Source organism: Salvelinus sp. IW2-2015, unplaced genomic scaffold (assembly GCF_002910315.2).
Source record: "Salvelinus sp. IW2-2015 unplaced genomic scaffold, ASM291031v2 Un_scaffold2981, whole genome shotgun sequence".
In the NCBI taxonomy this organism is placed as follows: Eukaryota; Metazoa; Chordata; class Actinopteri; order Salmoniformes; family Salmonidae; genus Salvelinus; species Salvelinus sp. IW2-2015.
The window spans coordinates 25,221-49,809 of NW_019944276.1; the positions used below are offsets into that span (position 1 = coordinate 25,221).

Sequence of the window (24,589 nt, forward strand, 5' to 3'; positions counted from 1 at the left end):
GATGCTAGTCGGGCGTGCGGGTGCAGGCAGCGAACGGTTGAAAAGCATGCATTTGGTTTTACTAGCGTTTAAGAGCAGTTGGAGGCCACGGAAGGAGTGTTGTATGGCATTGAAGCATATGAAGAGAAATAATGAAGAGAAATTATGGATAAAACGTATCGGTGCTCATCGGCCATTGGACATAAACATTACACAACAAGTTGGAAATCGCAAATTCAACAATGACTGGTTTAGAAGGAATCAGTGGCTAACTGCAAGCATTGCAAAGCATCACTAGCCTGCTATTCAGTGGAGTGGGTGTGTGGTCCAAGTCTGGGTTCAAGGGTCTCTTTTCCAAGCTTAAAATGATAAACATCCAACATTGGCCATGCTGTCAATCCAGCATGACTTCTGCAGGGCTCAAAACAACTGTTAACTCGGGAACTGGGAGATTTGACTTCAGTGAGTTCAAGACAACTGGGAACTCTAGAAAAACCGAGCTCCGGCTGGTAAAATACGTTTTGAACGGTCATCCAACTTGGAATTGTAAATCGGGAACTCGGGTCTCTTTCTAGAGCTACGACCTGAAGATCACTGACATCATCGTGATTTTACCTTGTTTTTTTCCCAGAGTTCCCAGTTGTTTTGAAAGCACAATAAATACGGAGAATGACAGACTTTGATGACAAATTATGATGATAAAATTAGCCCACGAAGGATTGCTGCGCCACCGTCCTGTTCAAGTGAGCACAGGTGAGTGCAAAAATGTATTGTATGCTGCTGCATAAATGATGTAATATGCCACGGAGATATGTATACTATAGCTAAGAAAATAATACTAAGTGTATGTTGTGTAGTAAGCTGTTAGTAACCCATGTGCCTCACCCTAATAATTTGGTCTATTTTCCCCTCTTCATTTCACCTACTGTTCTGACTTGGTGGTGCACATGTAGCCTATAACCTGTTTTAGAGAAATGTAATCATCGAATATTGTAAGAGCTTTCATTGTCTGCTTATATGCCCCCTTTAATTATCTTACGGTTCTGACTTGGTGTACAGGGAGAACACTGTAAGAACGGCCCATGTTCTGAATTCTGTCGCTGTACATTTCAAAAGTGCTGAACAAATTGTTAAATTGACTATGTCCATCTTAGCTCGCTCATTTGTGTCTTAATTGAAATTACGGATTGCCTCTTATTCGCTCATCGTCCCCTTATGCCATAGTTTGTACATCTCAATTGTCAGTAGAAATCACATTTGTTTAAGCAAGTCAGTCATATCAGCTATGKTTTTTTTTTAAAGCAGTAAATGAGGCTGAATGAACTGTTTTGCTGCCAGACAAGGCTCCACTGATAGCCAGGTGTAGCAGTGGTAAGGTGTTGGGACTCTGCTGTTGGGACAGCTTTATGTAGGCCCTAACAGTTTGTGGTCACAGTTTGTCACCGTTATAGTGCAATTAATGTATTTTTTTCATTTTTTTTATTTCACCTTTATTTAACCAGGTAAGCTAGTTGAAAACAAGTTCTCATTTACAACTGCGACCTGGCCAAGATAAAGCAAAGCAGTGCGACAAAAACAACAACACAGAGTTACACATGGAATAAACAAACGTACAGTCAATAACACAATAGAAAAAAAAGAAAGTCTATATACAGTGTGTGTAAATGGCGTGAGGAGGTAAGGCAATAAATAGGCCATAGTAGCAAAGTAATTACAATTTAGCAGATTAACACTGGAGTGATAGATGAGCAGATGATGATGAGCAGATGATGGTGTGTAAGTGGTGATACTGGAGTGCAAAAGAGCAGCAAAGTAAATAAAAACAATATGAGGATGAGGTAGGTAGATTGGGTGGGCTATTTACAGGTGGACTATGTACAACTGCAGCGATTGGTTAGCTGATCAGATAGCTGATGTTTAAAGCTAGTGAGAGAAATATAAGTCTCCAGCTTCAGCAATTTTTGCAATTCGTTCCAGTCATTGGCAGCAGAGAACTGGAAGGAAAGGCGGCCAAAGAGGTGTTGGCTTTGGGGATGACCAGTGAGATATACCTGCTGGAGCGCGTGCTATGGGTGGGTGTTGTTATGGTGACCAGTGAGCTGAGATAAGGCGGAGCTTTACCTAGCATAGACTTATAGATGACTAGAGCATACAGGTCGCAGTGGTGGGTGGTATAAGGTGCTTTAGTAACAAAACGGATGGCACTGTGATAAACTGCATCCAATTTGCTGAGTCGAGTATTGGAAGCTAATTTGTAGATGACATCGCCAAAGTCGAGGATCGGTAGTATAGTCAGTTTTACGAGGGTAAGTTTGGCGGCGTGAGTGAAGGAGGCTTTGTTGCGAAATAGGAAGCCGATTCTAGATTTGATTTTGGATTGGAGATGTTTGATATGAGTCTGGAAGGAGAGTTTACAGTCTAGCCAGACACCTAGATATTTGTAGTTGTCCACGTATTCTAGGTCGGAACCGTCCAGGGTGGTGATGCTAGTCGGGCGTGCGGGTGCAGGCAGCGAACGGTTGAAAAGCATGCATTTGGTTTTGCTAGCGTTTATGAGCAGTTGGAGGCCAAGGAAGGAGTGTTGTATGACATTGAAGCTTGTTTGGAGGTTAGTTTACACAGTGTCCAAAGAAGGGCCAGATGTATACAGAATGGTGTCGTATGCGTAGAGGTGGATCAGGGAATCACCCGCAGCAAGAGCGACATCGTTGATATACAGAAAAAAGAGTCGGTCCGAGAATTGAACCCTGTGGTACCCCCATAGTGACTGCCAACAGTCCCGCCGATTTGACACACTGAACTCTGTCTGCGAAGTAGTTGGTGAACCAGGCGAGGCAGTCAGTTGAGAAACCAAGGCTGTTGAGTCTGCCGATAAGAATACGGTGATTGACAGAGTTTAGTGTTGTGTAGTGGCTTTCGTTGACATGCATCCCCCAATTTTTGTTTGCGCCACTTTTAACCAAGCATTCAGAAACTTACGGTTATAAATTGAACATACACAGATGATGTCCTCAGCTCTTCTGCACCTCTATTTTACATACATTCTCCACTAGAGGGCGCACACCGATTGATTTCAGCAGCATTTTCAAGTACAGGTAGTAAATCATATTATCCACACCAGAGCCTTCATGCCTGTTATCAGCAGAGCTGTGCTACAGTAGGTATATCAATTTGAGCTGACATTAAATGGTTAATCCAGAGATTCTTACCTTTGTCTCAATTCGGCAGTTTTGTCCAGAACATCATGGTATTTGTAGTTCTTTATGATAGCCACATTAGCATTCCATTTTTTGGGGGGGTGTAAATACATCCAAATATATTGATAAAAGTCACCTTGTCCTAACGAGATTTACTAGGTTATCAAAATGTCATGTCAGGGTAAGCCTACACACAACACAGCCCTTGTTTTAAGCGCTTCCAAAATGAGAAAAATGAATAGTGGGAAAACTATTGGAACCATTTCCTTGTTTGACTGCTAGGTGTTATGGGTATTATGACTCATACTGTTGTACTCTATAGCTAGGGCATATCTCTAATCTAGCAATAGACACTGTTGGTTTTTGCTGTGTAGCATAATTTAATAAGATAACCAATGGTTAGCTAGGTAGCTAGGCTATATCTGTCAGCTAAACAATTACAGTAACAGTATTTCATAATTTTTATTTAATAAAAATATATATTTCACCTTTATTTAACCAGGTAGGCTAGTTGAGAAAAAGTTCTCATTTGCAACTGCGACCTGGACAAGAATATAGCAAAGCAGTGCGACACACAACAACACAGAGTTACACATGGAATAAAGAAAACATAGTCAATAATACAGTAGAACAAAAGAAAACAAAAAGTCTATATACAGTGAGTGCAAATGAGGTAAGATAAGGGAGTTAAGAGAGATTTTTGCAGTTCGTTCCAGTCATTGGCAGCAGAGAACTGGAAGGAAAGACGACCAAAGGAGGAATTGGCTTTGGGGGTGACCAGTGAGATATACCTGCTGGAGCGCGTGCTACGAGTGGGTGCTGCTATGGTGACCAGTGAGCTGAGATAAGGCAGGGCTTTACCTAGCAAAGACTTGTAAAATAACACAATAGAAAAATCTATGCACACTGTGTGCAAATGTAGAAGAGTATGATATAAAGGGGGAACATAGATACATTCAATATAATTCATGAGTTAAATCATAACCTGTGTTTAAACCCTTTCTCATACTTGGAGTCTTCATGGATTTGGCAAATATCATGTGACATAAAACGCTGTCTTTCTTTCCTTGCATTGATGATACTGCTGTTTGTTGTTATATCATATACTAAGCATTTTAACAATTGATTTACACATTGACCTTGATCTTGTGAAATTCCTGGATATTGCTTGTCAGACTCTTTTTAGTGTGGAGATCTGGGAAGTGGACTGTGACCTCATAACATTTAGTGTTTGGATTGACAATGATTTACCGTTTAAAAAGCATACGAACGAACTTGTTAAGAAGCTAAGTAGCCTTTTTTTTTTATAGAAAGATCTTGCCTCTCTCTAGTCAACAGGAAGCACATTGTGCAGTCAACCTTTCTACCTGTTCTTGATTATGGTAATACTAGTCTTAAACCCCTGGATGTCGTTTATGAGCTCCCTTCGTTTTTATCACAGGAGACGGTTTTATTACTACATTCTTTAACAAAAAGTTGTCTGGACCTCTTTAAAGTCATGCAGATCAATCACATCATTACATTATGTTTGTTTACAAAGCCCTGCTCCATAAAAAGCAGGGCTTATGGACTTACCTAACATCCTTGTTAAGATTTAACAAGTCATCAAACCCGTTCACAGGGTTGGTTAACGTTGAAAACTCCTTTGTCGTTGTCACGCCCTGGCCTTAGTATTCTTTGTTTTCTTTATTATTTTAGTTAGGTCAGGGTGTGACGTGGGGAATGTATGTGTGTTTGTATTGTCTAGGGGTTTTGTATGGTAAATGGGTCAGTGTTTTGTCTAGGTGTTTGTATGTCTATGGCTGCCTAGATTGGTTCTCAATTAGAGGCAGCTGTGGTTCATTGTCTCTGATTGGGAGCCATATTTAAGGCAGTCATAGGCATTGGGGTTTTGTGGGTAATTGTCTATGTTGCATGTTTGCACTTAGTCGTTAATAGCTTCACGTTCGTCTATTTGTTGTTTTGTTTCTTCTTCTAAATAAAGAGAAGATGTATTCTTCACACGCTGTGCCTTGGTCCTCTCTCTCTCCGCAAGACGATCGTGACAGTCCTCTACAGAGTTAGGTTAACTCCCTTGCACCCTGTGTTTGGAATACGTCACACCCTGATCTGCTTCACCTGTCTTTGTGCTCGTCTCCACCCCCCTCCTGGTGTCGCCCATCTTCCCCATTATCCCCTGTGTATATATTCAGCACTTTTGAAATGTACAGCGACAGAATTTAGAACATGGGCCGTTCTTACAGTGTTCTCCCTGTACACCAAGTCAGAACCGTAAGATAATTAAAGGGGGCATATAAGCAGACAATGAAAGCTCTTACAATATTCTATGTGTTCTCTGTTTGTCAGTTGCCAGTTCGTCTTGTCAGGTCTTATCAGCGTTCTTTCCCGCCTTCCTGTTTCTCTAGTTCTGTTTCCTAGTTTTTCCCGGTTCTGACCATTCTGCCTGCCCTGACCCCGAGCCTGCCTGCCGTCCTGTACCTGCCTAACTCTGACCCGATTACGAACCGTTGCCTGCCCTTTGCATGCCACGTGTTTCTAATTAAACATCTGAGAACTGTACTATCCGCCTCCCGTGTCTGCATCTGGGTCACATCCTGAGTCGTGATTGAATAATCTACAAAATATGTTTTAATTGGGTGCTTTGAAGTCCCTAGGGCAATTCATACAGCTAAAAGAGGATTTTTATCATGAAAAATGTGTTTGTTTTAATTGACTGTTTTGTATCTTAATGTGCATATTGTCTATATTTATGTTTATCTATTGTTGTATGTGCTTGTTTTTGTATTGTGTTGGGCTCATTTGTAAAAAAGACTTTAGTCTCAATATGAATTCCCTGTTGAAATAAAGGTAAATAATATTTTGATACTTGAGTGCAGTAAAATAGTCAAATATAAAGATGGGTCCACTGGTGTCCTTTCTTGCTGTTCATCCCTGGATGACAGACTCCTGAGCTCTATCAGTAGGTCAACCTCTCATTGCCAACTGCTGGAAGATCATTAAAGTGAGATGGGGATACAGGGTTTCACATTACAAAATGGTGACTTTTGATTTAATCGGAGAAACAGAAAGTTCTAGAATATCTAGAGTGCTGGTCCAAACGGTTGTTCTACTGCTGCACATTTACCGCTTGTCACTTTGTAATAATTCGCTTTTAAAAGAACGTCAAGCCTTTTATGTTTGGAAGTGGAACGCTAAACATTGACGTTTCTAAAAGAACAAGTAATAATCACTTGTATTTTCTCACAAATTACAATTTGTAGAGATGGGCTGTGATCCATGAATCAATCCAAGACCCAAGTCCAAGAGGCCAACCTTTGAATTAATTGTGACCAAGCTGGGTTTAAGAAAGTTGTTGGAAGGTTATGCATAATTGGGGTGGTATAAACCTATAGCAACATGATTTGTTTTTGATATATGTTTTTGTCAGGCCAAGCGATTGACCTGATGCATTTTTTGGCACATATCAAGGCTGGCCCTGCGCTGATTTTAATGTGTAAAGGTTCTCCATCACCATGACGATTTGGTTAATCTAGGTTGTTAAGAGGTATTTTTTTTAAAGAAATAATAATTTCACCTTCATTTATCTAGGCAAGTCAGTTAAGAACAAGTTCTTATTTTCAATGACAGCCTAGGAACGAGTGGGTTAATTGCCTTGTTCAGGGCCAGAATGACACATTTTTATCTTGTCAGCTCTGGGATTTGATCTTGCAACCTTTTGGTTAGTAGTCCAACATTCTAACCACTAGGCTACCTGCCACCATGGTATGAGCCATCATTAGGTTAATCTAGGCTGTTAACAGGTATGGATCATCATTGGGTTAAACTATGTTAACAGGTATGGATCATCATTGGGTTAAACTATGTTAACAGGTATGGATCATCATTGGTTAAACTCATGTTAACAGAGGTATTGATCATCATTAGGTTAAACTATGTTAACAGGTATGGATCATCATTAGGTTAAACTATGTTAACAGTGTATGGATCATCATTGGTTAAACTATGTTAACAGGTATGGATCATCATTGGGGTTAAACTATGTTAACAGTATGGCATCATCAGTTGGTTAAAACTGCTGTTAACAGGTATTGATCATCAATCATTAGGTTAACTTGTTAACAGGTATGGATCATCATTGGGTTAAATCTATTGTTAACAGTAATGATCATCATCATTAGGTTAAACCTATGTATAACAGGTATGGATCATCATTAGGTTAAACTATGTTAACAGGTATGGATCATCATTGGGTTAAACTATGTTAACAGGTATGGATCATATTAGGTTAAACTATGTTAACAGGTATGGCATCATATTAGGTTAAACTATGTTAACAGGATGGATCATCATTGGTTAAACTATGTTAACAGGTATGGATCATCATCATTAGGTTAAAACTATGTTAACAGGTATGGACATCATTAGGTTAAACTATGTTCACAGGTATGGATCATCATTGGGTTAAACTCTGTTAACAGGTATGGATCATCATTAGGTAAAACTTATGTTAACAGTGATGGATCATCATCATTAGGTTAAACATGTTAACAGGTATGGACATCATCATTAGGTTAAACTATGTTAACAGGTATGGATCATCATTAGGTTAAAACTATGTTAACAGGTATGGATCATCATTGGGGTTAAACTATGTTAACAGTTATGGATCATCATATTAGGTTAAACTATGTTAACGGTATGGATCATCATTAGGGTAAACTATGTTAACAGGTATAGAGATATCATTAGGTTAAACTATTGTTAACAGGTATGGATCATCATATTAGTTAAACTATTTAACAGGTATGATCATCATTAGGTTAAACTATGTTAACAGGTATGATCATCTCATTAGGTTAAACTATGTTAACAGGTATGGTCATCATTGGATTAAACTATGTGTAACAGGTATGGGTCATCATCATAGGTTAAACTATGTTAACAGGTATGGTCATCATTAGCGTTTAAAATGTTAACAGGTATGGATCATCAATTGTTAAACTATGTAACAGGTTATGGATCATCATTAGGTTAAACTATGTTAACAGGTATGGATCATCATGGGTTAAACTTGTTAACAGGTATGAGTCATCATTAGTTAAACTATGTTAACAGGTTATGGATCATCATTGGGTTAAACTCTGTTAACAGGTATTGATCATCATTAGGTTAAACTATGTTAAAGGTAGGACATTGTACTGAACAGTATGGATCATCATTAGGTTAAACTATTGTTAACAGGTATGGATCATCATTAGGTTAAACTCTGTTAACAGGTATGGATCATCATTTGTGGAACTATGTTAACAGGTATGGATCATCATTGGGTTACAACTTGTTAACAGTATGATCATCATATAGGTTAAACTATGTTAACAGGTATGATGCCATCATTGAGTTAAACTATTTAACGGTATGGATCATCTTGGTTAAACATGTTAAGCAGGTATGTCATCCATTAGGTTAAACTAGTTAGACAGGTATGGATCATCATTAGGTTAAACTATGTTACAGGTATGGATCATATCATTAGGTTAAACTATGTTAACAGGTATGGATCATCATTAGGTTAAACTCATGTTAACAGGTATGGATCATCATTGGGTTAAACTATGTTAACAGGTATGATCATCATCTAGGTTAAACTATGTTAACAGGTATGGATCATCATATAGGTTAAACTATGTTAACAGGTATGGATCATCATTGGTTAAACTATGTTAACAGTATGATCATCATGGGTTAAACTCTGTTAACAGGTATGGATCATCATTATGTTAAACTCATGTTAACGAGGTATGGATCATCATTAGGTTAGTGTGTTAAAAACAAACGCCAAGAGTTGTGGAACAGGGAGGCAAAAGAAAGACACCTGTATAAGATTCAGGAAAAGGTGGTGGCAGGGAGGTCATCAAACCGAGAGAGAGAGAAGGAAGGAAAGTGTAATCACAAGGCTGAAACTGGGACACACAAAGCTCAATTGTACCGTTAAATTGGTGGGGAAACATCCGACTGGGAGGTGTGATCATTGTCAGGAGGAGATGGAGACAGTGGAACACGTTCTACTTCAGTGCCAGAAATATGTGAGGGAAAGGGAGCGATTGTTATTAGATTTGAGGAGTAATGGGGTTTAACAGCCAGGATTAAGTGAACTGCTGGGGAAATCACCAGGGGATGTCGTATTTAATTATCTATTTCGTTTCCTTAGCGAGACAAGAATATTGGTTCGGAGTTAGACCTTTCCTGTCTCTGGTCTACACTCCAGTCCAGTTGGTGGCGGTAATGCACCTTAAAGTTGGTTGCCAACCGCCATAAAAAAAAATCCACAGAAGAAGAAGACGAAGAAGAAGAAGAAAAAAAAGACAGCTGCTGCTTTACTAAATTTCTAAAGTTTAACTAGTTGTTACAAACATGGACAACTCTGGAAAAGAGAAGGAAGCCTCGGCTCTGATTGCTGAGGCTGAAAAGAAACTGAAATCGTCTCAGTCGTTTTTTGGGGCGTTGTTTGGGTGAGCATTCCAGCTAGCTAGCCCCGGTAGTTTAGCTAATAATCGCAAATAGTACAGTGAGTAACGTTAGGTACTTTTTGCTAATTATGTTACTGTTAGCTATTAGTTACCAACTACAATTTAACGTTTATTGTCGAAGAAAAAAAAAGTTATCTAGTATTGGTCTACTAACGTTAGTGCAATTTCATCATCCAGCTAACAGCAGTTAGCTTAGCTAGCAAACAAGTCAACAAAGTAATTTAGCTAGCTAACTTTAGCCTGTTGGACAACCAAATAAAGTACCCAAAAACTGTTGAAATTAGGTGAGGTATTTTTTGACTTGGACTAAGTTGTATTTCTATATTGGCTGGTAACACAAAGTAAAGCAAACGTATTTTTCTATTTTATTCTATGGCCCCTTGTTTACTGGTATTCTGCCAGCAGTACAAACGGTGACGTCACGTTGGTATGGTAATGACGAAATCTTTCAAATAAAAGTCTGCATTTCAAAAACATTATAATGTGGATAACTCGTTCAAAAGATATTAGGATTTTAATCAATATCTACTTTTATCGTGCAAAAAGAAAATCTAGTAAGTATTTTTATGAAAACAAATAGGAAAGATGCCTAGATTTCTTTTAAGGCCAATAAAAAAAGACAGTGATACTGGTATGTTGAGAATATTGGACTGTAGAGAACGTTTCTACTTGTCTCAGCTGAAGTGGGTGGGAAATACTCAGCAGGGTCTCTACTAACCAAATAGGGTTAGTTTTGGAGGTGGACTGTCACCCTGCAGCACTTTGTTCTCCATGCCCTCCATAGCTCCTAATGCAAAACACTGTAATAGACAGTACATGGGATAACCCTCATACAGAACTTTCTGTTTCTTGTGGAAGATCAAAAGTCACCATTTTGTAATGTGAAACCCTGTATCCCCATCTCACTTTGAAGATCTTCCAGCAGTTGGCAATGAGAGGTTGACCTACTGATAGAGCTCAGGAGTCTGTCATTCAGGGATGAACTGCAAGAAAGGACACCAGTGGACCCGTCTTTATATATGACTCTTTTAATTATTACGGCTGATAACCGTCCTCTCTATAGAATCTACAAACATTGAGGACCCAGCAGGAGTTATATAGTTTAATGAATAACGTAATGAGTTCCGGTATTGATGTTATTCCAACATGTAACTATTCCATCAATCATCTTGAGGGTCAAGCCTTTACTGTTTTGACATTTCTGAAGAAAATATCCACTTTCAAAGAATGTCACAAAAAGATCACTTAACGAAAACCCTATGAGTCCAAATCAGCAATTGAGAAAAGTCATTTCACAGTTGGATGCTGTGAAAACAGGGCCGACTACACAGACATTTCTTCAACACAGCGACGTGTGACATTATAAATTATTTTGTGAAGGAAATGCTACCTGCACATTTATTATCCAAGGTTCTCCTCCACATTGACAGTTTATGCTCCCCAAATTGCARTCAGTGCAAGAAAGCCATGTATAGCCAGGGTAAAAAACAACCAATAGTTGGAACAAGTCATATTTGAGAAAGAGGCGTCAAATAATTAATTTCACTGCAAGAATCACAAGAAATCTAGATTTGTAAAATATGTAATACTGCTAATAACTTTCAGTTGTCAAGCTTTTAATGTAATCCTTGTTCCATATATTACTTGTGAAGATACAGTAGACAGGACAGCAGAGAGCTGTTTACCTAAGAGCTTGAATCTATCCTGCATATATAACAWACACGTCTTAGAATTCTGTAGTATTATAACAAGCTCTGCTATATCGACTGCACTCGTGTATCAAAATCAAGTCTGGGCTTTACCTTAGAGACGGTCCCAATAACTTCTGAACAAGTCTTTCTGTCTGGTATCATACCAGAAGAACTGGTGGAACAGTACTACGTACAGAAATAATCGTACCAGGAGAAACTGTGGAACAGTACTATTTTCAGAAAGACCAAAGTAATATGTACACTGACAAATGCTCAAAGAACGACTCATCTGGGTCTAAAGGTCTAATTCCGAAGACAACCAAAACTTCCATCTCCACWTACTAATGAGGATTATAACCTATGAATGATCTTTTGAAATCACATCCTTAAGGAATAGTGTGTTAATGTCACCTGTGTTTTTTTTGTTTTTTTTGAGAGTCAGGAATTACATCGTTTGTTTTGTGACAGCAAAGAGGTTACGCCAAATGTGTCCGGGAACTAAAAGTTCTCGCTCTACAAGCCAATATGATGGCTATCCAATGTACAGTGTATTGCATTAGGGGTGGTTATGGAGGGGGTACGGAGAGGGTGGAGTGAAAAGCCAGCAGCAGGCCGTGCGACACAGTCCCTCTCCAAAATGATCCATACTTGGTTAGTAGAGACCGTACTGAGTATTCCCCACCTCACTTTAGCTGAGACAGGTAGAAAAGTTCCCTCTCTACAAGCCAATGTGTATCCCATGTACTGTCTATTACATTGGGAGCTATGGAGGGTGTGGAGAATGTACTGCTGGGTGACAGTCCCCCCCCCCTCCAAAAACGAACCCTATTTGCTTAGTAGAGACCCTGCTGAGTATTTCCCACCCACTTTAGCTGAGACGGGTAGAAATGTTCTCTCTACAAGCCAATAAGCATCCCATGTACCCTGTATTGCATTGCAGTGGGTGAAGTAAGGAATCATCAGTACTCTGTATTAAAMCAGTTGCCCAGCACAAGAGACCCATTTAAGTTATGCAGACTCTATTGAGTAATAAAAACATATTTTTTTAAAGTATATTTCTTTTCAGTATAGCCTGTCCTACACAATTAGCTTTCAGCATACCAGTATTTGTGTAATCTTTCAAATAAATGCTGGTATGAATAATACAATATTCAAAACAAAATGCATTAAATTACCCCCCCCCCCCCCAGTGCTAGAATGCAAAATTATGTGATTATTCCAAAGTTAGGTCTTTGCAGGTGGACTTTATTTTGGAGGGGAAAAAATTGTCTGCGATTGTGCAGTCAGCATAATATGCTGCTATTGTGAAATGACCTCACAGCCTGTCCATCATCAGTTGATTTAAACATGATGGTGTCTGTGTTAGGCTCTGGTTGTTACATTCTGTTCCCCAATCCACTACTGAGACCTTTTTGTCTTCACACTTTTTTTGAAACATCAACAATGATTCCTTACTCATAATGTTTCTCAATCATACTTTTGGTTGTTTAGTTAATAGGTCTAGTTGTTGTCTCATCTCATGCACACATTTGAACTGCTATTCTGACAGTTTTTTTTTGCCAATACAGTCTGTGGTATACTTGACAATATTTTTAACAAAGCCTACACTGTGTTACTAGTCCTGATACCACCTGTTTTAGTGCCTCTGGCTCACTGCTACTCTTCTTTTGTTGATGCAGAGGCTCATCCAAGATGGAGGAGGCCTGTGATATGTACGCCAGGGCTGCCAAATGTACAAGATGGCGAAGAACGGTGTGGTGAGAACACTGTCTTGTAACCATATAGAACTGGTGTGGGGGGGAGAACACTGTCTTGTAACCATATAGAAACTGGTGTGGGGGGAGAACACTGTCTTGTACCATATAGAACTGGTGTGGGGGGGAGAACACTGTCTTGTAACCATATAGAACTGGTGTGAGGAGAACACTGTCTTGTAACCCATATAGAACTGGTGTGAGGAGAAACTGTCTTGTACCATATAGAATGGTGTGGGGAGAACACTGTCTTGTAACCATATAGAACTGGTGTGGGGAGAACACTGTCTTGTAACCATATAGAACTGGTGTGGGGAGAACACTGTCTTGTAACCATATAGAACTGGTGTGGGGGGGAGAACACTGTCTTGTAACCATATAGAACTGGTGTGGGGGAGAACACTGTCTTGTAACCATATAGAACTGGTGTGGGGGGGAGAACACTGTCTTGTAACCATATAGAACTGGTGTGGGGGGAGAACACTGTCTGTAACCAATATAGAACTGGTGTGGGGGGAGACACTGTCTTGTACCATATAGAACTGGTGTGAGGAGAACACTGTCTTGTAACCATATAGAACTGGTGTGAGGAGAACACTGTCTTGTAACCATATAGAACTGGTGTGGGGGAGAACACTGTCTTGTAACCATATAGAACTGGGTGGTGGGGAGAACACTGTCTTGTAACCATATAGAACTGGTGTGAGGAGAACACCTGTCTTGTAACCATATAGAACTGGTGTGGGGGGGAGAACACTGTCTTGTAACATATAGAACTGGTGTGGGGAGAACATGTCTTGTACCATATAGAACTGGTGTGAGAGAACACTGTTGTAACCATATAGAACTGGTGTGGGGGGAGAACACTGTCTTGTAACCATATAGAACGATGGTGTGGGGAAACATATCTTGTAACCATATAGAACTGGTGTGAGGAGAACACTGTCTTGTACCATATAGAACTGGTGTGAGGAGAACATTATCTTGGTAACCATATAGAACTGGTGTGGGGGGGAGAACACTGTCTTGTAACCATATAGAACTGGTGTGGGGAGAACACTGTCTTGTAACCATATAGAACTGGTGTGGGGAAGAACACTGTCTTGTAACCTATAGAACTGGTTGTGGGAACACTGTCTTGTAACCATATATAGAACTGGTGTGGGAGAACACTGTCTTGTAACCATATAGAACTGGTGTGAGGAGAACACTGTCTTGTAACCATATAGAACTGGTGTGGGGAGAACACTGTCTTGTAACCATATAGAACTGGTGTGGGGGAGAACACTGTCTTGTAACCATATAGAACTGGTGTGGGGAGAACACTGTCTTGTAACCATATAGAACTGGGTGGGGAGAACACTGTCTTGTACCATATAGAACTGGTTGTATGGATGTCATTGTCACCAGTCAACTGCATGCAGTTAAAAAACAACTGGCTACCACACCCAATTTTATTTATGCTAGTATGCTATCAGTTTATACGAAAGGAGTTAGTGTTTTAGCAGTCACTTCTTCTAAACTTTAAAATGAACTGCTTCTTGGGCTGCACCATTTGAATTCGATAAGACCGTGCCGTTAGTATGCTGGTGAGGAGAGAAAGGGCGTCACCTCGCCGTAGCTCCATCGTAGGCAGAATGTGCGTCGGAGAAACACGAGCGCTGCTAGTTTTAACGACACGTCGATTTGTGCCAAAGAAGGATCTTCAAGTGGTATGGCAGCGTTGTGATCGTGGATATGGCAAGCGTTGTGATTCGTAGGATATGGCTAGCGTTGTGATCGTGGATATGGCACGCGTTGTGATGGTGGATATGGCAGCGTTGTGATGGTGGATATGGCAGCGTTGTGAATGGTATGGCAGCGTTGTGTCGTGGATATGGCTGGTTGTGAGGGGGATATGGCTGCGTTGTGATGGGGGATATGGCTGCGTTGTGATCGTGGATATGGCAGCGTTGTGATCTGTGGATATGGCAGCGTTGTGATGTGGATATGGCAGCGTTGTGATCGTGGATATGGCAGCGTTGTGATCGTGGATATGGCAGCGTTGTGATCGTGGATATGGCAGCGTTGTGATCGTGGATATGGCAGCGTTGTGATCGTGATATGGCAGCGTTGTGATCGTGGATATGGCAGCGTTGTGATCGTGATATGGACGTTGTGATCGTGGATATGGCAGCGTTGTGATCGTGGGATATGGCAGTTGGATGATAGGCTGCGGTTGTGATGGGGGATATGGTGCGTTGTGATGGGGATATGGCTGCGATGGGGATATGGCTGCGTTGTGGATGGGGGGGGGATATGGCTGCGTTGTGATGGGGATATGGCTGCGTTTGTGATGGGGGGATTAATGGCTGCGATGGGGGATATGGCTGCATTGTGATGGGGGGATATGGCTGGCGTTGTGAGGTATGGGAGTTGGGATGGATATGGCTGGCATTGTGGATGGGGGGATTATGGCCCTGGCGATGGGGATATGGCTGCGTTGTGATAGTGGATATAGTGCATTCAAAGTATTCAGACCCCTTGACTTTTCCCAAATTTGTTACAGCCTTATTCTACAATTTATTGAATATTTTTTTCTTCTCAATCTACATGCAATACCCCACCATTTTTACTTAAGTATTCAGACCCTTTACTCAGTACTTTGTTGAAGCACCTTTGGCAGCGATTACAGCCTTTRGTCTTCTTGGGTATGACACTACAAGCTTGGCACACCTGTATTTGGGGAGTTTCTCCCATTCTTCTCTGCAGATCCTCTCAATCTCTGTCGGGTTGGATGGGGAGTGTCGCTGCACAGCTATTTTCAGGTGTCTCCAGAGATGTTCGATCGGGTTCAAGTCCGGGCTCTGGCTGGGCCACTCAAGGACATTCAGAGACTTGTCCCAAAGCCACACTTGCGTTGTCTTGGCTGTGTGCTCTGTTCATCTTTGCCTCGATCCTGACTAGTCTCCCAGTCCCTACCTTTGGAAAAACAACCCCACAACATGATGCTGCCACCACCATGCTTCACCGTAGGGATGGTGCCAGGTTTCCTCCAGACATGATGCTTGGCATTCAGGCCAAATAGTTCAATCTTGGTTTCACCAGACCAGAGAATCTTGTTTGTCATGGTCCGAGTCCTTTAGGTGCCTTTTGGCAAACTCCAAGCGGGCTTGTCATGTGCCTTTTACTGAGGAGTGGCTTCCGTCTCTACCATAAAGKCCTGATTGGTGGCGTGCTGCAGAGATGGTTGTCCTTCTGGAAGGTTCTCCTATCTCCACAGAGGAACTCTGGAGCTCTGTCAGAGTGACCATCGGGTTCTTAGTCACCTCCCTGACCAAGGCCCTTCTCCCCCGATTGCTCAGTTTGGCCGGGCGGCCAGTTCTAGGAAGAGTCTTGGTGGTTCCAAACTTCTTCCATTTTAAGAATGATGGAGGCCACTGTGTTCTTGAATGCAGTAGAAATGTTTTGGTACCCTTCCCCAGATCCGTGCCTCAATGCAATCCTGTCTCGGAGCTTTACGGACAATTCATTCTACCTCATGGCTTGGCTTTTGCTCTGACATTCACTGTCAACTGTGGGACCTTATATAGACAGGTGTGTGCCTTTCCATCACATGTCGCAATCATTTACAACAGTGACTCCCATCAAGCCGTGGAAACATCTCTAGGAAAACAAGATGCACCTGAGCTCAATTTTGATTCTCATAGCAAAGAGTCTGAATACTTATGTAAATAAGGTTATTTTAGTTTTTTATTTGTAATACATTTTTAAACTGTTTTCACTTTGTCATTATTGTGTGTAGACTGAGTAATTTTTTTATTTTAATTCATTTTGATAAGGCTCTAACGTAACAAAATGTGGGGGAAAGTCAAGGGGTTCTGACATACTTTCCGAATGCACTTTGTCTGTATTGTGATAGTTGGTTGTGATAGTTGGATAATATGGAGCTGTATTGTGATAGTTGGTTGTGATAGTTGGATAATATGGCTGTATTGTGATAGGTAGGATAATATGGCTGTATTTTGATAGTTGGTTGTGATAGTTGGAATAATACGGCTGTATTGTGATAGTAGAATAATATGGCTGTATTGTGATAGTTGGTGTGATAGTTGGAATATATGGCTGTATTGTGATAGTAGGATAATATGGCTGTATTGTTATAGTTGGTTGTGATAGTAGGATAGTATGGCTGTCATTGTGGATAGTAGGATAATATGGCTGTATTGTGATAGTAGGATAATATGGCTGTATGTGATAGTTGGGATATATCGGCTGTATTGTGATAGTTGGTTGTGATAGTTGGATAATATGGCTGTATTGTGATAGTTGGTTGTGATAGTAGGATAATATGGCTGTATTGTGATAGTTGTTGTGATAGTAGGATAGTATGGCTGTATTGTGATAGTTGATTGTGATAGTAGGATAATATGGCTGTATTGTAATAGTAGGATAGTATGGCTGTATTGTGATAGTTGGTTGTGATAGTTGGATAATATGGCTGTATTGTGATAGTAGGATAGTATGGCTGTATTGTGATAGTTGGTTGTGATAGTAGGATAGTATGGCTGTATTTGTATAGTAGGATAGTATGGCTGTATTGTGATGTAGGATAATATGGCTTGTATTGTGATAGTTGATTGTGATAGTAGGATAATATGGCTGTATTTGTGTAGTAGGATAATATGGCTGTATTGTGATAGTTGGTTGTGATAGTAGGATAATATGTCTATTGTGATAGTTGGTTGTGATAGTAGGATAGTATGGCTGTATTGTGATAGTAGGATAATATGGCTGTATTGTGATAGTAGGATAATATGGCTTGTATTGTGATAGTTGGAAATATGGCTGTATTGTGATAGTTGGTTGTGATAGTAGGATATATGGTGTATTGTGATTAGTTGGTGGTGTGATAGTAGGATAATATGTCTATTGTGATTAGTTGGGTTGTGATAGTAGGAAAGTATGGCTGTATTGTGATAGTAGGATACTATGGCTGTATTGTGATAGTTGGTATGATAGTATGGCTGTATTGTGATAGTTGGTTGTGATAGTAGGATAGTATGGCTTGTATTGTGATAGTTGCTTGTGATAGTTGGATAATATGCTGTATTGTGATAGTAGGATAATATGGCTGTGTTGTGATAGTAGGATAATATGGCTGTATTGTGATAGTTGGTTGTGATAGTAGGTAGTATGGCTGTATTGTGATAGTTGGTTGTGATAGTTGGATAATATGGCTGTATTGTGATAGTTGGGTTGTGATAGTTGGATAATAGGCCTGTATTGTGATAGTAGGATAATATGGCTGTATTGTGTAGTTGGTTGTGATAGTTAGGATAATATGGCTGTATTTGTGATAGTAGGATAATATGGCTGTATTGTGATAGTAGGATAATATGGATGTATTGTGATAGTTGGTTGTGATAGTAGGATAATATGGCTGTATTGTGATAGTAAGATAATATGGCCTGTATTGTGAATAGTAGGGTAATATGGCTGTATTGTGATAGTAAGATAATATGGCTGTATTGTGATAGTAGGGTAATATGGCTGTATTGTGATAGTAGGATAGTATGGCTTGGTATTGTGATAGTAGGATAATATGGCGTATTGTGATAGTTGGATATTATGGCTGTATTGTGATAGTTGGATAATATGGCTGTATTGTGGATAGTAGGATAATATGGCTTGGTATTGTGATAGTAGGATAATATGGCTGTATTGTGATAGTAGGATAATATGGCTGTATTGTGATAGTAGGATAATATGGCTGTATTGTGATAGTAGGTAATATGGCTGTATTGTGATAGTAGGATAATATGGCTGTATTGTGATAGTTGGATAATATGGCTGTATTGTGATAGTTGGATAATATGGCTGTATTGTGATAGTAGGATAATATGGCTGTATGTGATAGTAGGATAATATGGCTGTATTGTGATAGTTGGATAATATGGCTGTATTGTGATAGTTGGATAAATATGGCTGTATTGTATAGTAGGATAATATGGCTGTATTGTGATAGTTGGATAATATGGCTGTATTGTGATAGTTGGATAATATGCTGTATTGTGATAGTTGGATAATAGGCTGTATTGTGATAGTAGGATAGTATGGCTGTATTGTGATAGTAGGATAATATGGCTGTATTGTGATAGTTGGATTAATATGGCTGTATTGTGATAGTTGGATAATATGGCTTGTATTTGTGATAGTAGGATAGTAATGGCTGTATTGTGATAGTTGGATAATATGGCTGTATTGTGATAGTTGGATTAATATGGCTGTATGTGATAGTTGGATATATGGCTGTATTGTGCTAGTAGGTTAATATGGCTGTAATTGTGATAGTAGGATAATATGGCTGTATTGTGATAGTAGGATAATATGACTGGTGTTGTGATAGTAGGTATAATATGGCTGTATTGTGATAGTTGGATAATTATGGCTGTATTGTGATAGTTGGATAGTATGGCTGTATTGTGATAGTAGGATAATATGGCTGTATTGTTGATAGTAGGATAGTATGGCTGTATTGTGATAGTTGGCTAATATGACTGTGTTTTCAGCTGCAGGTAACGCGTTCTCCCAGGCGGGCCCGTCTCCACCTGCAGATGCAGCAAAACACGATGCTGCTACTAACTTCATAGACGCTGGAAACGCCTTCAAAAAAGCTGACCCGCAAGGTATTCCACTCACTCACCACACACATGGACTTACAACCATTACCTCCTCCCATGTTAGAGCTGTCTTTACCCTACCACTGTCGACACTCAACCAAACACTAAAAGAGCAGGTAATGTTTCTCAGAAGAAATGAAACATTACCTTGGTATTTTCCTGCAAAATCAGAGTGAATAAAAGGTCTCTGTGAGTTGATAATGCATCTGATGTACCCTCCCTACAGAGGCTATCAACTGTCTGAACCGAGCCTATCGAGATCTACACAGACATGGTGAGAAGTGTTAGTGTGGATTAGAGGCCTGATACCCTCCTCTTTGACTGTACCTATTGGTTCAACACACTAAAACAATGGGCAGCGTGTGTCTGAAGTATTTCACCAGTAACATAGAGAGCTGATATGAGCCTAGTCTGGTGTTCTGTTGCTTCTCTCATCCTTCTTTTTGTTTTCTGCTTCCTGTTTCCTCCTCTTCTTCTGCTTCCTGTTTTCCTCCTCTCTTTCTGCTTCCTGTTTTCCTCCTCTCTTTCTGCTTCCTGTTTTCCTCCTCTCTTTCTGCTTCTTCTGTTTACTCCTCTCTTCTGCTTCTTCTGTTTTCCTCCTCTCTTTCTGCTTTCTTCTGTTTTACTTCCTCTCTTTCTGCTTCTTCTGTTTTACTCCTCTCTTCTGCTTCTTTTCTGTTTACTCCTCTCTTCTGCTTCTTCTTGTTTTACTCCTCTCTTCTGCTTCTTCTGTTTTACTCCTCTCTTTCGCTTCTTCTGTTTACTCCTCTCTTTCTGCTTCTCTTCTGTTTACTCCTCTCTTTCTGCTTCTTCTGTTACTCCTCTCTTTCTGCTTCTTCTGTTTTACTCCTCTCTTTCTGCTTCTTCTGTTAACTCCTTCTTTGCTTCTTCTGTTTTACTCCTCTCTTTCTGCTTCTTCTGTTTCTCTCTTTCTGCTTCTTCTGTTTCTCTCTCTTCTGCTTCTTCTTACTCCTCTCTTCGTTCTTCTGTTACTCCTCTCCCTTTCTGCTTCTTCTGTTTACTCCTTCTTTCTGTTCTTCTGTTTTACTCCTCTCTTTCTGCTTCTTCTGTTTTACTCCTCTCTTTCTGCTTCTTCTGTTTATCCTTCTTTTCTTGCCTCTTCTGGTTTACTCCTCTCTTTCTGCCTCTTCTGGTTTACTCCTCTCTTTCTGCCTCTTCTGGTTTACTCCTCTCTTTCTGCCTCTTCTGGTTTACTCCTCTCTTTCTGCCTTTCTGGTTTACTCCTCTCTTTCTGCTCTCTTCTGGTTTACTCCTCTCTTTCTGCCTCTTCTGGTTTACTCCTCTCTTTCTGCCTCTATTCTGGTTTACTTCCTCTCTTTGCCTCTTCTGGTTTACTCCTCTCCTTTCTGCTCTTCTGGTTTACTCCTCTCTTTCTGCCTCTTTCTGGTTTTACTCCTCTCTTTCTGCCTCTTCTGGTTTACTCTCTCTTCTGCCTCTTCTGGTTACTCCTCTCTTTCGCCTCTTCTGGTTTACGGCCTCTCTTTGAACTCATTAGGGACGGTTCACGCATTCGCAGCCAAACATCACATCTCCATCGCAGAGATCTACGAGACGGAGCTGGTGGACATTGATACGGGTCAGACCTATGGCCATGGTCAAAAGTAGTGCATTTATATAGGCATTGACGCGGGGGACACAGCCTGTATCTGATCCTCCAGCTAGCTGGGATTAGTCATACTGTCTTGTATAGGTCGGAACTGAATAGACTGGAGAATCAGCCCCCTATGAGTAAAGATGCAAAATCATTGTGGTCAGATATAATAGCACATTTGCACTCATAGCCAGGCGTGTGGGCTGTGTGGGTGAGGGGGGTGACTGTGGGTGGGGGGGGGGGGGACTGTGTGGGTGAGGTGCGAGGGGGGGGTGACTGTGGGTGGGGGGGGGGCTGTGTGGGTGAGGTGCGAGGGGGGGGGGGGTGACTGTGGGTGAGGGGGGACTCTGTGGTGAGGGTGCGAGGTGGCGGGGGGTGACTGTGGGTGAGGGGGACTGTGTGGGTGAGGTGCGAGGGGGTGACTGTGGGTGAGGGTGGACTGTGTGGGTGAGGTGCGAGGGGGGGGGTGACTGTGGTGAGTGGTGGACTGTGTGGGTGAGTGCGAGGGGGGGGGGGGGTGACTGTGGGTGAGGGGACTGTGTGGTGAGGCGTGGTCCTAATGTTGTCTCTGTCTGCAGGCTATAGCTCACTATGAACAGGCGGCAGACTACTACAAAGGAGAAGAGTCCACAAGGTAGGACGTAGACAATATATCCATCATTTCAGGGGGGGAAAGGTCTTTTTTAAGGAGTAGGGCATTCCCACTCCTTTACTTAATTAAAGAGCTGGAACAGTGTTGGGACGGGGGGGTCAAAGGGCACTGGTCCGGATTCCCACCCACACGAGTCCTGGCATACATGTGCCTCGGGTTAGAGCTTCTCCCGCTTGGACCACACATCAGCTCTATGGGGTTTTAATATCTGGTGGGAGCTAGTGGAGAGACGGAAATGTAATGAATAGAGCCACGTGACTCCTTACTGGTGACTCCTTACTGTGACTCTCTTACTGTGACTCCTTACTGTGACTCCTTACTGTGACTCTGTACTGTGACTCCCTTACTGTGACTCCTTACTGTGACTCCTTACTGGTGACTCTTTACGTGACTCTTTACTGTGACCTTTACTGTGACTCTTACTGTGAGCCTCTTTTACTTGTGAGCTTATTGAGACCGTTTTATTGTCTCCAAACGACTGTTTATATTTGGGTATTGTCTCTGAATCAGACACTGTTTTTCATTGGTTCTGTCCTGCTGAATCAGACACTGTTTTATTTGGGTTCTGTCCTGCTGAATCAGACACTGTTTTCATTTGGGTTCTGTCCTGCTGAAATCAGACACCTGTTTCTATCTTCGGGTTCTGTCCTGCTGAATCAGACCCTGTTTTTATTTGGTTTCTGTCCTTACTGAATCAGACACTGTTTCATTTGGGTTCTGTCCTGCTGAATCAGACCCTGTTTTATTTGGGTTCTGTCCTACTGAATCAGACACGGTTTTATTTGGGTTCTGTCCTACTGAATCAGACACTGTTTTATTTTGACTGTATGTTGTGTGACTGGTCGTCCTAATTTCTCTCTCTCTCTCCCTGTACCTCCCTTTCTCCTTGTCCTCTCAGCTCTGCTAACAAGTGTCTTCTGAAGGTGGCCGTCTATGCAGCTCAGCTGGAGCAGTACCAGAAGGCCATAGAGATCTATGAACAGGTGACAGCTGACCAACACAGCGTTGCAGGAGGCAGTTCCTTGTAAATATGTTCTATGTAATTGTTATCGACTGTTAACGATCCTGTTTTGGTCTGTATTTTTTTTAAGGTTGGGACCAATGCGATGGACAGCACACTGCTAAAGTACAGCGCTAAGGACTACTTCTTCAAGGCAGCTCTCTGCCACTTCTGTGTGGACATGCTCAATGCCAAAGTAAACCCTAAAAAACTGACTTCTGTCTGTTTTTCAAATCCTCCACGAGGTTTCTAGGTTTCTTCTCTGACTAAACTGCTCTTTCTCCTGGCATCTAGCTGGCCTTACAGAAGTATGAAGAAATGTTCCCTGCCTTCTCAGATTCTCGTGAATGTAAACTGCTGAAGGTAAGGAAGTAGGTTTGTTTTCTGATAGGGCCTCTGTTTTAGTCTTATCCAATCCCCTCGTCTTTTTACCAAAGCCACCGATTCACTTTTTTTTTGGTCTTTTCTCTTAAGCCTTTCAACTCCAACCTATATGTATTCTAACAGAATACATGTCTTTATTTTTCTGCAGAAACTTCTAGATGCGTGTGAAGAACAGAATGTTGATGTATATACTGATGCAGTGAGTAGTACTCTCAAAGCATYGTTTCGTGTCTTTTTATTTGTGAATGAGGAAGTCATTACTGAAGTCATGAAAATAAATGAAAAGATAGGGAACGCTGAACTGAGGAAGTCCGACATGAACTAAAACTGGAACCATTTTGAACAAGAAAGGGAAATCAATTACTAGAAACTGGAAGTTAACTTGTTTTCTTGTCTCACCTCCCTTCCTCCCTCCCCATCCTTCTCCTCATCGCTCTTTCTTTCTTTCTCTCCATCTGTCCTTCTCGGCCTCATCTCCCCCTCCATATCTCTCTCTGTCTGTCTCCATCTCCCCCTCCATATCTCTCTCTGTCTGTCTCCATCTCCCCTCCCCCTCCATGTCTCCATCTCCCCTCTCGCTCCATATCTCTCTCTGTCTGTCTCCATTCCCTCCATTCTTCTTCTTATCTTTCTCCTGCGTATCCCTTCCATACTTTTCTGTCCTGTCTCCATCTCTTTCTCTCCATATCCCTCTCTTCTGGTTGTCACTTCCATTCCCGCTCCATATCTTCTCTCTGTCTGGTCTCTCCCATCTCCCTGTGTCCATATTCTCATCTGGTCTGGGGTTCTCCATCTCCCCGCCCCCATATCCCTCTCTGGTCCTGTTCATCTCCCTCCCATATCTCCTCTTCTAATCTGTCTTCATCTCCTCCCATATCTCTCTCTGTCTGTCTCTATCTCCCCCCTCCATATCTGCGTCTTCTTCTGTCTGTCTCCATCATGTCCTCTCTGTCTGTCCTGTCTCTCCCCATCTCCTAATCCCCTCTCTCTCTTCTCAGGTGAAGGAATATGACACTATTCTAGGTTGGACAGTGGCTGACCACCATGACTAGCTTCCGGCATCAAGAAGACCATTAGAGGAAGACGAGAGTGAGCCTGCGTTAATTGGTCTTTGATGTCATATAGACAACC

The 24,589-nt window shown here is 41.2% G+C and overlaps 1 protein-coding gene across 1 annotated transcript; it reads left to right on the forward strand.

Annotated features, from left to right (window-relative positions):
- The first annotated feature begins 674 nt into the window (after window positions 1-674).
- Window positions 675-24,578, forward strand: LOC112075108 (alpha-soluble NSF attachment protein-like). The gene is made up of 11 exons (XM_070440765.1): window positions 675-732; window positions 13,074-13,151; window positions 19,700-19,816; window positions 20,037-20,084; window positions 21,327-21,405; window positions 22,000-22,056; window positions 22,973-23,057; window positions 23,166-23,270; window positions 23,369-23,437; window positions 23,607-23,657; window positions 24,457-24,578. The coding sequence occupies exons 1-11, from the start codon at window positions 675-677 to the stop codon at window positions 24,508-24,510; spliced, it is 801 nt and encodes a 266-aa protein (XP_070296866.1). The 3' UTR covers window positions 24,511-24,578.
- The last annotated feature ends 11 nt before the right edge of the window (window positions 24,579-24,589 follow it).